General features: G+C 45.9%; 1 protein-coding gene across 2 annotated transcripts in view; it reads left to right on the top strand.

The window, feature by feature from the left end:
• The window catches only part of DENND5A (DENN domain containing 5A), a 108,188-nt gene extending 94,616 nt beyond the window's left edge, over positions 1–13,572 (top strand). For both annotated transcript variants that reach the window (XM_025459437.2, XM_049098764.1), the window contains 10 exons: positions 508–592; positions 1,075–1,203; positions 4,918–5,039; positions 6,249–6,394; positions 6,958–7,076; positions 7,472–7,653; positions 8,238–8,320; positions 8,809–8,932; positions 10,881–11,049; positions 12,531–13,572. In XM_025459437.2, coding sequence (XP_025315222.1) covers positions 508–592; positions 1,075–1,203; positions 4,918–5,039; positions 6,249–6,394; positions 6,958–7,076; positions 7,472–7,653; positions 8,238–8,320; positions 8,809–8,932; positions 10,881–11,049; positions 12,531–12,714 — 1,343 coding nt within the window. In that variant the 3' untranslated portion in view covers positions 12,715–13,572. The remainder of the gene's footprint in view (positions 1–507; positions 593–1,074; positions 1,204–4,917; positions 5,040–6,248; positions 6,395–6,957; positions 7,077–7,471; positions 7,654–8,237; positions 8,321–8,808; positions 8,933–10,880; positions 11,050–12,530) is intronic.
• The last annotated feature ends 376 nt before the right edge of the window (positions 13,573–13,948 follow it).

The following is a 13,948-nucleotide window of genomic DNA, read 5'->3' as shown; positions in this document are numbered from 1 at the left end:
TTTCTAATTTAATAAAAATATCAAAGTTGAAAGGGATCCCAGAGATTATCTAATCTAGCCCCTTACAAGAAGAGGAACCTAGGATCCAGAGAGGAATTGAATTTACTCAAGATCACACAGTACCTTCATGGAATAGGCCAGATAAGGAGCCAAGGCTCTTGTCTTCCAGGACAGTTCCCCTCCTTCCTGTACTTCTTGGCAGCATCTCCTCTTTGTACCATCTTTCGTTTTCCTCTCTCTGCCAGGAAGTTTGTTTACTTTTCTTGGATGTTCTTATCCTAATGGTAAAGATTGGTTCAAATGGAAGTAAAGATATATCTAGCTGTTAGAGGATTAAATGAGATCATATGTATAAAACTATAACATCTGATACCTAGTAAGTACTTAATAAATATTCATGAAACACCAAGTGCTACCAAAGTAACCAACTATTTCCTGTACAAATTTGGGTAGTCAGCTCTTTGGATAGTCAGATCTCTTGGGACATGACCAACTTTTTTGTCCTAGGAATACTTCTTGATTCAGAACGGAGGAAATCTGATGCCAGCTCGGTCATGTCTCCCCTGAGAATCTCCCTCATTCAAGATATGAGGTTTGTCTGGGTTCATATATAATAAGCCACTAAAAGCCTGTTTCTAGTTGCTCCTTAGGTGTCTGCTTTAAATAGGGTCTCAGTGACTTGGGCTTCTACACCATCTCCATTAACCCGGAAGCCCTTATCATTGGTCTTGTCCTTCATGATGCAGTTGTATGAGCATTTGGGTTTCCTGACATTTTTTGGAGAATTATAGCAGAGTATCCCAAGGCTCCAGGGTTAGCCTGGTTTTTTGAGAGCTGTATTGTCACCACCCCCCACACATCCTCCTCCCTCCGCCTCCTGCCCTTGCAAATTGTGGTGTGCCTATCTGCAAAGCCACATGGAAGTCCAGGATTTAGAGAACGAGAGAGATAGACTTTCACCAGAATAGGATAGGATTGTCTTACCAGGCTTCCTTGGCTTTGCAGGGGGACGTATTGGTAGTGAGTTCCTCTTCTGCCCCACTCCCCACCTCTTTTTTCCTGTTCTCCCTTCAGGCACATCCAGAACATTGGAGAAATCAAGACTGATGTGGGAAAGGCCAGAGCATGGGTGCGACTGTCCATGGAAAAAAAATTACTTTCCAGACACCTGAAGCAGCTTCTCTCAGACCATGAGCTCACCAAGTAAGGCGATTCTACCTGGAGTAGACCAGTTCCTAGGAACGTGGGGAGGGTTTGGGAACCCTTGTATGAGGAGGAAGAATATTCACTGTCTCATTTCTGCTGTATTCATTCAGCTAAACTCAAATTGCATATGAAAAGGGAAGATTTTCCCCTCTGTAACTATAGAAGAAAAATTCTGCTATGTTTGTTCTTCCTACCTTCTCAAATGCATGTCCCTAAATAGCTTTCTTAAAGAGGTAGTGAGACGGATGGGGTCCTTATTGGGAACCTTAGAGTTTTGGGGCTCTCCTCTCCTTACTGCACTCAGGTAACTTGTATTCCTCTTAGGCACAGGGCATTTTCTTGGCCTCTTTCCTGTCCTGGGGAAGAAAGGATTAGGGAATGAAAAGGGAGTTTCTAATATCCCCTAATCTCTTTTGATCTTTTTTGAGGCTAGGGGCCAGCCCAAAATAACCCAGTTCTTGCTCTTCCTTTCTGGGCCCTGCCTGAGTCTCCCTGGAGCTTAAAAGGGCTTTCCAGTGGCCCTCCGAGACCCCCTTTCTCCATACTTTTTTTTTTTTTCTCCACACTTTCTACCTAGAAGGAGTAAGAGGAGAGATTCCATGGCTCTCATGCTCCCAGGGGCCATTAAACCTATAGTTCCCTTCTCTGGATTTGATATTCTTTGTATTCTTTTTGTACCCTAGCTACCAGAGGAGGAGTGGGAAGGAAGACTGTCCCCCTTCTGTGCCACTTAGGCCTCCACTTACCTACTTTTCCTATCTATGTTTGGCTCTTTCTTCATTGGCAAGCCTGTTGGGCATTTTTGTTTAGCATTTAATTTACTTAGGCATCTTTTTCATGGTATCCTTTATTATTTGACTTTCCCAAGGATGATAAAGCAGAGAAGTGGGCCTTTTGTGTAACAAGTGGATTAAAACTGCAGAATCTCATTTTATTCAAAGTTAAAATATAATGGTTTATATTTATTGTGTGTGTAAACCACAGCAAGAACTAGGTTTAAAACCTTGATAGGTTAGAGAGCTCACTTTGAGAGGTTATGAAACAGCAATTCTTAAAACACTTAAATTTGATTCCCTATAGGGACAAAAAGGCTTAGGGATAAAAATTTGGAGATTAGGAGAACAACTAAGAGGGAACACGTGAATATGTAAGCCTGGAGTTTGGAAGGGAGGTGTTTGCACACCAGATTTTAGGGGCAGTTGTGTGTGGTTTAAAATAAAAAAATTTGCCCCTGTAGCAGGATAGGGCAGGAGTGTTTCCTGCTGGCCAGTGTGGGTGGCACCAGTAGGAGGACAGAAGCATCTGAAAGGGGGTCAAGCACAAGAACTTTGTGAAGTCTGGGACAGTGGAAAGGTCTAGGGTGTGTATGAGCATAAAGGCCCAGTTAAGTGCAAACGGGGCACAGACTGGTCAGGCTAATAAGCTATAGCCCTGTTAAAAGGAGATAAGCTCAGAATTTACTCAGTACTAGAAACTTTCCACCTTATATTCTGGCTCCAGTGAGTGGAAATAAGTTTTACTGCCACAGATTGCATTTTGAATGGGGCATAGGGGAGAAAAAAGGGCCCTTTACTCCTTCATTCTGTTCTCTGTTATCTTTCTCTTCAGTCTGCTTGAAGCTCCAGCTACATCATACTACTCAACCTTCTCAGAATGTTTTTAGTCCTTTCAGGACCTAGTCAGAAGTTTTCTTTGCTAGTGTTTGTCTAGACATCCCAGAGACTTTGGTCCATTCTTCCTCCAGGTTCCCATAGCGTTTGTCATAGTATGTATTCAAACTTCCTTCACCACTGATGGGCTATATTGTCATTATCTAGTTGCTTGCTGCTTATTACAATATGCTTTTGAGGGCATGAATGTACATGTTGCCAAGCACCTTGTAGATATTCAGTTGGGCACACAAAATGTGTGCATAGCTACATAGACAGGAGGAGATGGACAGCCTTAGAGAGGATATCTAGATAGAATGTTCCTAATCTTTGGGATTTCCAGGTGGCCTCCAAAACTGTTTGTAGCATGGAGAAGGGTATAAGGTCAAGGCAGGGTAAGGGGGCTTGTAGGGTGTAGGGGAGAAAGTTAGCTCCTATATAGTGAGCTCACATTGTTTTTCCTTAACCTGCCTGCAGTGACTAATACAGTGTAGTAGTCCCTCTTACCTTGAAACTCACTTTGCATGGCTGCTGTGACCTCATACCATCCTGTTCTTTTTCTCCCCCTACCCTTTCCAGGATGTTGGCTACCATAGTCCTCAGTTCTCTGCATGTACATATGTTCTTTTCACGCTTTCTCTCTCACTTAGTGATCTCACCCATTCTCATGACTTCTGCTACTTATTGTGTGACTTCCACATCTGACGCTGTGGCTTTGACTTTTCTTCTGAGCTCCAGCCCTGCATTTATTTCCATTCAGGTATCTTACCTTTATCTCAGAGAGAACAGAAGCAAGGTTCATAGAGTCTTCACCATAACTAGTTTTCTTTGAAATATTTTGTTAATGTCATGACTCTTCTCCCTGAACACCCTCGTTCCTCCCTACCTAGTCTGAAATTTGGGGTCCAGTTTGACTCCTTGCTCTGCTTTACCTTCCACATGCACATTTCAGGTCCTTTGCCTCTGCATCCACCTATCTTCTTATCTAGTGCTACTGCCTTACTTTCAGTTTTAGGCCCTGTTCACCCCTCAGCTGCACTAAATTTAAATTTTCTGGAATCAGCTGTGGCTTTCCCTTTACTTCTAGGGTAGATTGCAGAAACCTATTACTTGGGCAAGTTGCAAATTCTTCAGCCTAACTATTTAGGGCCTTCCTTCATTTGATCGTAGCCCAACCTTTCAGCCTCATTGCTAAATGATCCTCTCTCTGAGCCCTCAGATCCAACCAAACTGGTTTCCACACCCTGTCCTTCTCTTTCTTCTGCAACATCTAAATTCGTGCTGTCCTTTAGGCCTCTGTGGTCATCTGGGACCATTGAAGCTTATGGCTCTTTAAGCCATAAGTGTTTCTCTCTGCCAAAGGCCTGTGCACTTGGCTCTTCATGTCCCCTCTATTTGGGGAAGGTATTGTTGTTGTAGATGGTCTACAATGTCAGGCAAAGGGAGTTGGCCTTTGATGAGTAAGTGGGAATGGGAATGGGGACTGGAGAAAGTTTAAAAAGAAGGAAGAACATCATGTATGCAGCTCTTCCTAGTCTGTGACCTAATTCCCTTTATTGACTCTGAAGCTGTCCTGGGCTTACATTCACATTCGCAGTAGTGTTTTGACTCATGATTCTTATGTCTGCTGAGGGTCTGAGACTGGCCCTGCAAATGAATGATGATCAAAGACCTCCTGCCATTGCTATTCTCATACCACACACTGGAGTGATGCCCTTAGTTAGAAGCCTGAGAGGGCCTGTGCCATCCTTGAGGGGTGACAGTTCCAGCCCCCTGTTTAGGAAAGGAGATCACATGACCTCTGACACTGCATTGTAGTAACATGAATCCTTAGACACAGGTAGAGTTTGGTTTTGTTGTTCGTGCTATAGTTTCAGCCACTTTCCCTCTAGCCCTCATTTAGATGGAGTAGTTGGCTTTGTTCCTTTTTTAGATGGTTCTAATGAACTTGAAGCTTGGCATCTTATTCTTCCCTTAGCTGTCTCCTTCCAGAACTGAGTAATTCTAGCCTCTTTCCCCTCCTTTTGGCTGGGGGACTGATATATTGCCTCCTCTCCGACAGAAAGTTGTACAAGCGCTATGCCTTCCTGCGCTGTGACGACGAGAAGGAGCAGTTCCTCTATCACCTCCTCTCTTTCAATGCCGTCGATTACTTTTGCTTCACCAATGTCTTCACAACTATCCGTGAGTAGCCCTGTGCTCCCCACTAGCCTTCTCAGTGCCACTCTTCATGAGCCTCCCTAAGGCTAACTCACTGTCCCTTCCCTTTTTTTTTTTTAAAGAAAGATTGTCACTTGTACTTTCTATTTGCCTTTTTCTTCTGTAGGAGAGACGTGCACTTGCCCTCAGTGGAGGTTGTTTTTTCTCTGAAGCTTCTTTTTCTTATTCTGAAGTGGGGAGCTCAGTCTTTTTGGCCATGATGTTGTCACTATTGTCCTCGGCACTGCTCTGGGGGCCTAAGGCAATGAAAGTGGAGTGGAGTCGGGTGGTATGGTGAAGTTCACTGCCTTCTTTGCACACTTATAAAGAAATCTCCTTTTTGTTTTGGGCTGAGAGAGTCATTCAACATCCTAGAAGGTTTCAGACCAACCCCCAGGGAAAAATAATTCTTCCTGAAGTAACAGAACTAACTCCAAGTTGTGGTGGGAGATATGGGTCCAGGCCCTGCTCTGCCCTAACTCATTAGGTTTCTGTGAGCAGAGTTGACCCCTGCTATGGGCCTGTCTCCCTATTTGCAGAGTGAGGAAGGAGGGTTCAGTATGGTCTAAGGAAGATCCTTGGAGCTTCATCTTTCTTTGGTGCCAGGATGCTCTTTTCAATAAGAGTTAGCATCTGAATTTGCCCCATGGCTAGTTGTTTGGCTGGTGACTCAGCAACCTCAGCAGCATGGACTCTTGTTTCTGTATGACACCCATCCTCCCTCTCAGAGATGAGTTTTGTAGGCCGCAGGAGAGGCAGCACTGGACTGGAACTTAGGAGACTCAGGGGAAACTATTTCTGTTTCAGTGCTTCAGAAAGTCATTGTAAGACTTCTCTGGAGATTGTTATTAGAGTTCATGAGATGACAGATTGAAAAGTGCTCTAAAAAGCAATTCAATACAATGTGGAGTTGGTGCTATTATTTAAGGAACAAATTCATTTAGCTCCGAGCCTGTAGATGTGCTTGGATCTTTGATGGTTGGGTGATAACCCTGAGAGGAGTGAGAGTGAGGGTAGGATTGGCTAAGCCAGCCAGAGACTAGGTCCTGGGACCTGCTGTTCCTGCCTCTGCTGAGGCCAGTACACCGGGGGCTGCAATCATGCCAGCACACCTGGGCAGGCAGGTCAGGGCCCTTTCAGGTATGGGAGGGATTTCTGACCCCCCTCAATGCCTTTGTGGCTTCCCCAAAACAGTGATCCCGTACCATATCCTGATTGTACCAAGCAAGAAGCTGGGGGGCTCCATGTTCACCGCCAACCCATGGATCTGCATTTCGGGAGAACTGGGTGAGACACAGATCCTGCAGATTCCCAGGAACGTGTTAGAGATGACCTTCGAGGTATGTGTTACCCAGGGACCACAACCCTAGGCTCTTTGGGGATCTGAGTTTGCAAAGGCTGCTTATGGGAGTTTTCTGCAGGGTTTTATGATGGTCTTGCTCTTATAGTGTTAATGCATTAGCACAGTTGACCTGTTCTGAGATGATCAGAGACTGGAGCCAAGGGTTGACCCAAGAATGAGGGAGCCTCTCCTGTCTAAGCAATCTGGCTGGAAGGCACTTATCCATCTGGACTTGCGTAACTCCCTGCCTATGCCATGATGAGAAATTCCCAAGAGTTCCTTTAGTTGCTGAGCACAAGCGTTCACAGAGACCTCTGAATCTCAGACCACTGTCCCACTTCAGACCCTTCTGCTCCTAGGGCCTGTTCTTCCTTCAGATAGTAGCATCTTCTTTCTCAATCATTTCCCTGTCATGAGAGTGCTCTACCACCAGCCTGACCCTATAAATATTATGGGGCCAGGTTGCAAACAGTCAGTCAGATCTGTGCCTTTGAGTAGTGCCTCTCTTTTCTCTTATTTTCTTGACCTACCTGCCTTCTTTATTTGGTTGTTCTTTCACAGTGCCAGAATCTGGGAAAGCTCACTACAGTACAGATAGGCCATGATAACTCTGGGCTGTATGCCAAGTGGCTGGTGGAGTATGTGATGGTCAGGAATGAGATCACAGGACATACGTACAAGTAAGTGTTCCCTCAGCTGTGCCCTAAGATAGTGGGCAAGGTATACTATAGGGGCTGGTTTTGATGCCTGGTATATGGAATTCTCAAGGAGACCCTTTAAGTTGTGGTGGACTGAGGTGCTTCCTATTTGGCTTTGTCTCATGCATCTGAAAAGAAATAGGAGGGTTTTCCAAGCTAAGATGTATGATGTTACTGTACAGTTTCCAGGCCACCCATCATTCTGGTGGTTTTCTCAGTGATGCACAGTGGGATGGATGAACAGGGCCTTGAGGCATCCCCAGTCTGGTTTCAGAGCCCATCTCCAAGGATTAGCATTTTGATGGCTTTTGCTGAGCAGCAAGGGGAAGGATACTGGAGGAGTTAGCAGCTCTGACAAGCCATTGCTTGATCTTTAGGTTCCCATGTGGTCGGTGGTTGGGGAAGGGCATAGATGATGGGAGCCTGGAGCGGGTCCTGGTTGGGGAGCTGCTCACATCCCAGCCTGAGGTGGATGAGAGGCCGTGCCGGACCCCACCCCTGCAGCAGTCTCCCAGTGTCATCCGGAGGCTCGTTACCATCTCACCCAACAACAAGCCCAGTAAGTAGGAGGGGCTGGGCCCTCATGCCACCCAGGTGGGGAATGTGAGGTGTCTGGGAACCCTGATGTGGGAGTCCAGACTCCAGCCTGTGCATCTACCTCAGAAACTACTTTTGCCTACAAAGCAGCCTCAGGCATTTGTTGCCCTCCTCTCATGAATCCGTGTGTGTGTGTGTGTGTGTGTGTGTGTGTGTGTGTGTGTGTGTTATGTGTATGTGTGTCGGGGGTGGGGTGTCACACTCCTTAGAGGCCTAGAAGGAGAGAGGAGAGCTCATGCATCCCGGCCTAGGTCCTCTGTACTAACTTATATATAGTTCCAGAGAGGAAAGGGATCTACCTTCTGGCCTTCTCCTTCCTCATTCCTGGGGCTTACAATCAAGTCTTGACCTTCTTTTGGTTGCCAGAAGTTCCAGGGTAAAATGGAAAATAAACTTTACCAGCATCTCTTAAGGTATTAGCTTCCTAGGGTCCAGGCTCTCCTGCCTCTCCTTTGAGCGCTTTTGTGTCCTCAGTCATTATGCTCAGTCAGCTAAGCATGACTAGCCTCTGAGATTGATTAGGGATGTCTGCTTGATTTTTATCAGAGCTGAACACTGGGCAGATCCAGGAGTCCATCGGGGAGGCAGTCAATGGCATTGTGAAGCACTTCCATAAGCCCGAGAAAGAGGTAAGGCTTCCTGCCCTCCAACCCAAGACTTTACATTGAATAAGAGAGAATTATCTTTTTCCAGGCCCATGTAGTGTGGATAACCCAGAGCTCTAGAGTATGTGCCTTAGTTTGACATGGAGCACCTTTCCTTAGGGGCTGCTGCCTTGGGTTACCCTGTTTTCCTTACACACTAATGACCCAGTGAGTCCCTGGGCCCCTAATGAACAGTGTATATTTCTGTCCTCTTCTGGATTTGCCTGGGCCTCCCTGAGTAGTGGTCACTCTGGCTTTGTCCCTCTAGTGGGGACCTAGATCCATTGTCTGTTTGGGAGCTATTCACTGATAGCTGCTCTGTGCCACTCACTGTGCCAGGTGCTAGGGGAGATAGGATGTGCTAGCCAGTGTTTTGCTGCCCTCCAGGTGTGGACTGTGGGTTTGGGGAAGCAGTGGTGGGAAGGTAGCTTGGCTAAGGCAAGCCTGGCATTCTCTCCTGTTTCCTTATATAGCGAGGCAGTCTGACGCTGTTGCTTTGTGGAGAATGTGGCCTTGTCTCGGCCCTGGAACAGGCTTTCCAACATGGATTTAAATCTCCCCGGCTCTTCAAAAATGTCTTCATTTGGGATTTCCTGGGTGAGTTGAGCCAGGGTGTGAGGTTGGGAAAAGCATGCAGAAACATGGGGACTCACCAAGATAATGTGAGTGCTGACCACTGGAGTCTGAGATGCAGAAGCCAAGCCAGGTGACTCTCAAATTAGATCTGTTGTGTTTGCTCTGGCCTGCCTTTCTTTTCTTTCTTTCTTTTTTTCTTTTTTCTTTCTTTCATTCATTCATTTTTAAATTTATTTTTATTTTTAAAGATTTTATTTATTCATGAGAGACAGAGAGAGAGAGAGAGAAGCAGAAGGAGGAGGAGCAGGCTCCATGCAGGGAGCCTGACGTGGCCCTCAGCTGAAGACAGTACTAAACCGCTGAGCCACCTGGCTGCCCCATTCATTTTTTTTTTTATAATAAATTTATTTTTTATTGGTGTTCAATTTGCCAACATACAGAATAACACCCAGTGCTCATCCCGTCAAGTGCCCCCCTCAGTGCCCATCACCCATTCACCCCCACCCCCCGCCTTCTTCCCCTTCCACCACCCCTAGTTCGTTTCCCAGAGTTAGGAGTCTTTATATTCTGTCTCCCTTTCTGATATTTCCCACAAATTTCTTCTCCCTTCCCTTATATACCCTTTCACTATTATTTATATTCCCCAAATGAATGAGAACATATAATGTTTGTCCTTCTCTGATTGACTCATTTCACTCAGCATAATACCCTCCAGTTCCATCCACGTTGAAGCAAATGGTGGGTATTTGTCATTTCTAATGGCTGAGTAATATTCCATTGTATACATAAACCACATCTTCTTTATCCATTCATCTTTTGGTGGACACCGAGGCTCCTTCCACAGTTTGGCTATTGTGGACATTGCTGCTAGAAACATCCTGCTAGATGTTTCTGAGATGCAGAAGCCAAGCCAGGATGCTAGAAACACCCTGATGGGTGCAGGTGTCCCGGCGTTTCATTGCATCTGTATCTTTGGGGTAAATCCCCAACAGTGCAATTGCTGGGTCGTAGGGCCCCATTCATTTTTTTATTTGAGAGTGAGAGCACAAGCTGGGGGTGGGTAGAGGCAGAGGGAGAAGCAAGTTCTCCGTCCTAGGATCATGACCTGAGCCAAAGGCAGACACTTAACTGACTAAGCCTCCCAGGTGCCCTGCTCTGGCTTTTTTTTTTTTTTTAATTTAAGATTTTATATATTTATTCATGAGAGACACAGAGAAAGAGAGGCAGAGACATAGGCAGAGGGAGAAGCAGGCTCCATGCAGGGAGCTTGACATGGGACTCGATCCTGGGTTTCCAGGATCAGGCCCTGGGCTGAAGACGGTGCTAAACTGCTGAGCCACCTGGGCTGCCCTGCTCTGGCTTTTCTTGGAAGCTTAGTCATGAGTCCTCACACTTTCTCCTTGTTGATCCAAAAGGCCAGTTGATAGTATTTGGAGCCCCAGCCCTGGGTGTACCCACTTGGAAAATTTTCATGCAAGAATATTTTCCCTTGGGCAACCCCGGTGGCGCAGTAGTTTAGCGCCACCTTCAGCCTGGGGTGTGATCTTGGAGACCCAGGATTGAGTCCCATGTCGGGCTCTCTGCATGGAGCCTGCTTCTCCCTCTGTCTGTGACTCTGCCTCTCTCTCTCTCTCTCTCTCTCTCTGTCTCTCTCAATAAATAAAATCTTAAAAAAAAAAATAGAATTTTTTCCCTCAAGAGTGTTTTTCTTTCTAATTCTTCTTTTTTTAATCTTCAGACTAGGGAAAGGACCATCTTTAAGTCAAGGACCACATAAAGAAATTTAAAACAGAAGAATAGGGACCTTCTATTTTGAAATGGGACCAGTGATGTCAGAACATTCATGTTACTCACATTGAGTTAACCTGCATCAACATGGAGAGCCTCATGGCTAATGGCCTGCAGGACACTCAGGGATAGGTTGGTTTTGAAAGCCTTTGTCATTGGCAAGCTTTTCTACTCTTCACAGAAAAAGCACAAACCTATTACGAGACTTTGGAGCAGAACGAACTTGTCCCTGAGGAAAACTGGCATACAAGGGCCCGGAACTTCTGCCGATTTGTCACTGCAATCAATAATACTCCCCGGAACATAGGCAAGGACGGCAAATTTCAGATGCTGGTGTGCTTGGGAGCCAGGTACTGCATGCAGCCTTGTGGCCCAGAATGCACAGCACCCAGCCTTGGAGGTGGAGCCTAGTATAGTGCAGGGGGTGGGAGTGGCTAATGACCAGAGGTCATTGGGCAAGTGAGGCTTTGGGGGTCCTTCATTTCCATGTACAAAGTCTATGTGTAGAGATGTGGAGGGCTGGGGATGAGAGTGTGTGTGACTGGATGGGGACATTTTGGTGGAAAGAAATAAAAACATCCCACTGGTGAAATTTGAAGCAGAGTTCTATCTAGTCATTCCTTCAACAAAGATTCGAATGCACTAGGCCTTATGGAAGACAGTGGGAATGAGCTGAATAAAGCGTGGTTCCTACCATTTAGAAGGTTGCTTGACCTAATTAAATACAGTATAAGGCAGAAGGTTGTGAGAGACCCAAAAGGAAACATGCATTCATAAGTTATTCTGAAGCTGTAGAGGAGAAAGATCAGAGAAGCGAGGAGGTGCTATTTGAGGTGAGTCATAATGGAAGGGTAGAAGTGGAGAAGGAGTTTGAAGCAGACAGAACTAGCAGAGGATTTGGGGTTAGGAAATAACAGGTAAACATGGGAAGGGCAGTTGTAGGAGACAGCTGAAAGGAGGCTGGGGGCTTTGGGGAGTTGGGACAGAGGATCCGTCCATATGAGGACAGAGTTGTTCTATCATGGGACTGAAATGATAGTAATGTGATAACCATGGATGGTATGCATCTGAGTGGGCAGTTTGTTAGGGGCTATTCCAGTGGGTCAGGTGAGAACATGAATGCTAAATAAACTTAAGGCAGTACTTCATTTGGGGCAAGGAAGGGAAGAAGTTGGCATAGTTGTTAAAAACAGACTCTGGAACCAGATACACTAGGTTCATATTCTCAGATCAGCCCCTTACTAGCCATACGAACTTGGATAAGCTCCCTAACTTATGGCTACCTCAATTTCTTCATCTATAAAGAAGGGCTAATAATAACACTGATAGCACCTACCTCATATCATAGAGTTGTTATGAAGGTTAAAGCTCTTAAAACAGTGTCTGGCACATGCCAAGTGCTATGTGGATGTGAGCTCTTAGGATTATTACAGGTGGTGATAGCTCTGGTAAGGAGTAATGGTCAGAGACAGATTGGCTTTTGAGGTGGAAGAGGTGGTGCTGACTGGACCTGGTGTCTGGCTGGTTGTGGGCTTGTCTAGGGGAGCAGAAGAAGGCAGGGGAGGACATATGGACCTAGTGGCAGGTAAGTGGGTCAATTTGTGTTGGTGTCCCTGGGGTTGAGTAGTCCCTAGTAGGAGCCTTTTAAAGCCATGTAAGGCCTTTTGTCAAGCATTTTTAAGAGATGGAGAGGGGTTTGAGGGAGCTGTCTACTTCTCCAGCTTTAGACTTTGTTCAAGGAGTGATGGAGAAAGTTTCCCCTTTGGCCTTGTACTAACTGTCTCCCTTCCCCTTCCCTTTTGATCCATCTGGACTGACCCTTCCCTGCCAGAGATCACCTCCTACACCATTGGATTGCCTTGCTGGCCGACTGCCCCATCACCGCACACATGTATGAGGATGTGGCGCTAATCAAAGACCATACACTTGTCAATTCCTTGATCCGCGTGCTGCAGACATTGCAGGAGTTCAACATCACACTGGAGACATCCCTTGTCAAGGGCATCGACATCTGACCTCCCAGCACCAGCTAGCAGCAGGACCAAGAGAGACTCACCCTGCGGCTCTGACCCTTCTTCCAAAGGGGATTTAAGCAAGTTGTGCAGGAGACAGAGAGGAAATGTACACTCACTGTAAAAAAGAAAAGTAGAGGATTTTTGGAATAAATAATCTATTTTAGAGTTTATTTGCTGATTTGCTTTTTACACACTTTCATGTGAAAGAGTGATAGGGAGAGGGAGACGAGGTTGGTGCCGCTTATTTTGAAGCTGGTGCCCTCCCTCGCCGTGGCCGCGTGCTGGGAGCTGCGGCCTCCTCGGACTGAGCCTGCGGTGCACGGGTGGGGCAGTTCTGCTTCTTCACCTGCGCCCGGTCATGAGGCCATTCCACGTTGTTTTTAAACTAATGTTTTCTATATTAACATTGTTATGGATATTTGGCTTTCACGGGCCACACACAGGTGTGCTGAGCAGGAAGCCCTAAGCTCCAATCAAAGGGATTTTTAGTAGTGCCTCTGCAAGCACTGATGAGTCAGTCCCACATCTTTGCTTTTTCTGTCAGTATTATTTGGAACGGAGACATGCCGGGATGCACCGTCGTGCAGAAGATCACATTTCCTCTTGGCACACAGCTGCACAGAAGTAAACATAAGCATGTTTTAACAGGTTTTCTGTTTCTTTTTTTTTTCCTATTATTTATTTAACCCTCCATTGTGTGTTTTAAATCTTTTTTTCTTTTCTTTTTTCTTTGTTTTTAAGGAAGGAAAAAGCTTGTCACAGTCTAACTGGCTATGTTATTATTGTTAAATTTATGTTGTTTTGCAACCTAGAAACCAGCTACAGTATGGCCCACTTAATAAAACACCTGAAACAAAACTGCATGGATCCCTGGCGTTTATGGGGGTTTGTGAGCAGTGGGTGGCGGAAGGTATGGTTTGGTCCATGTGAGAAGATCAGTGTGAGAGCTGTGGCATTGCCTTGTCTCCTCCCTCAGCTGCCCAGGGTGCCCCCTCAGGGTCTCCTGAGTCCTCCCTGCTGCAGCATCAGGAGCTTTCATAGTTGTTAACTCAACTGGTTATTTGAGAAGGATGTAGATAAGGGTTATTTACCCGTTCCACAGAAGAAGAGGCTGAAGCACAGAGGGGAAGAGACCTGGCTGGGGTTGCAAAGGTCACTTGAGTGAGACAAGATGGATATTTCTTGAAGGGTAAGAAGACCAGGTATGGGAACATAGGGCACATGAGACCCTGTT

The sequence above is a fragment of the Canis lupus genome, chromosome 21, assembly GCF_003254725.2.
Source record: "Canis lupus dingo isolate Sandy chromosome 21, ASM325472v2, whole genome shotgun sequence".
Classification (NCBI taxonomy): Eukaryota; Metazoa; Chordata; class Mammalia; order Carnivora; family Canidae; genus Canis; species Canis lupus.
Note: the sequence above shows the minus strand (reverse complement) of the source record. Positions and strands in the feature narration are given on the sequence as shown.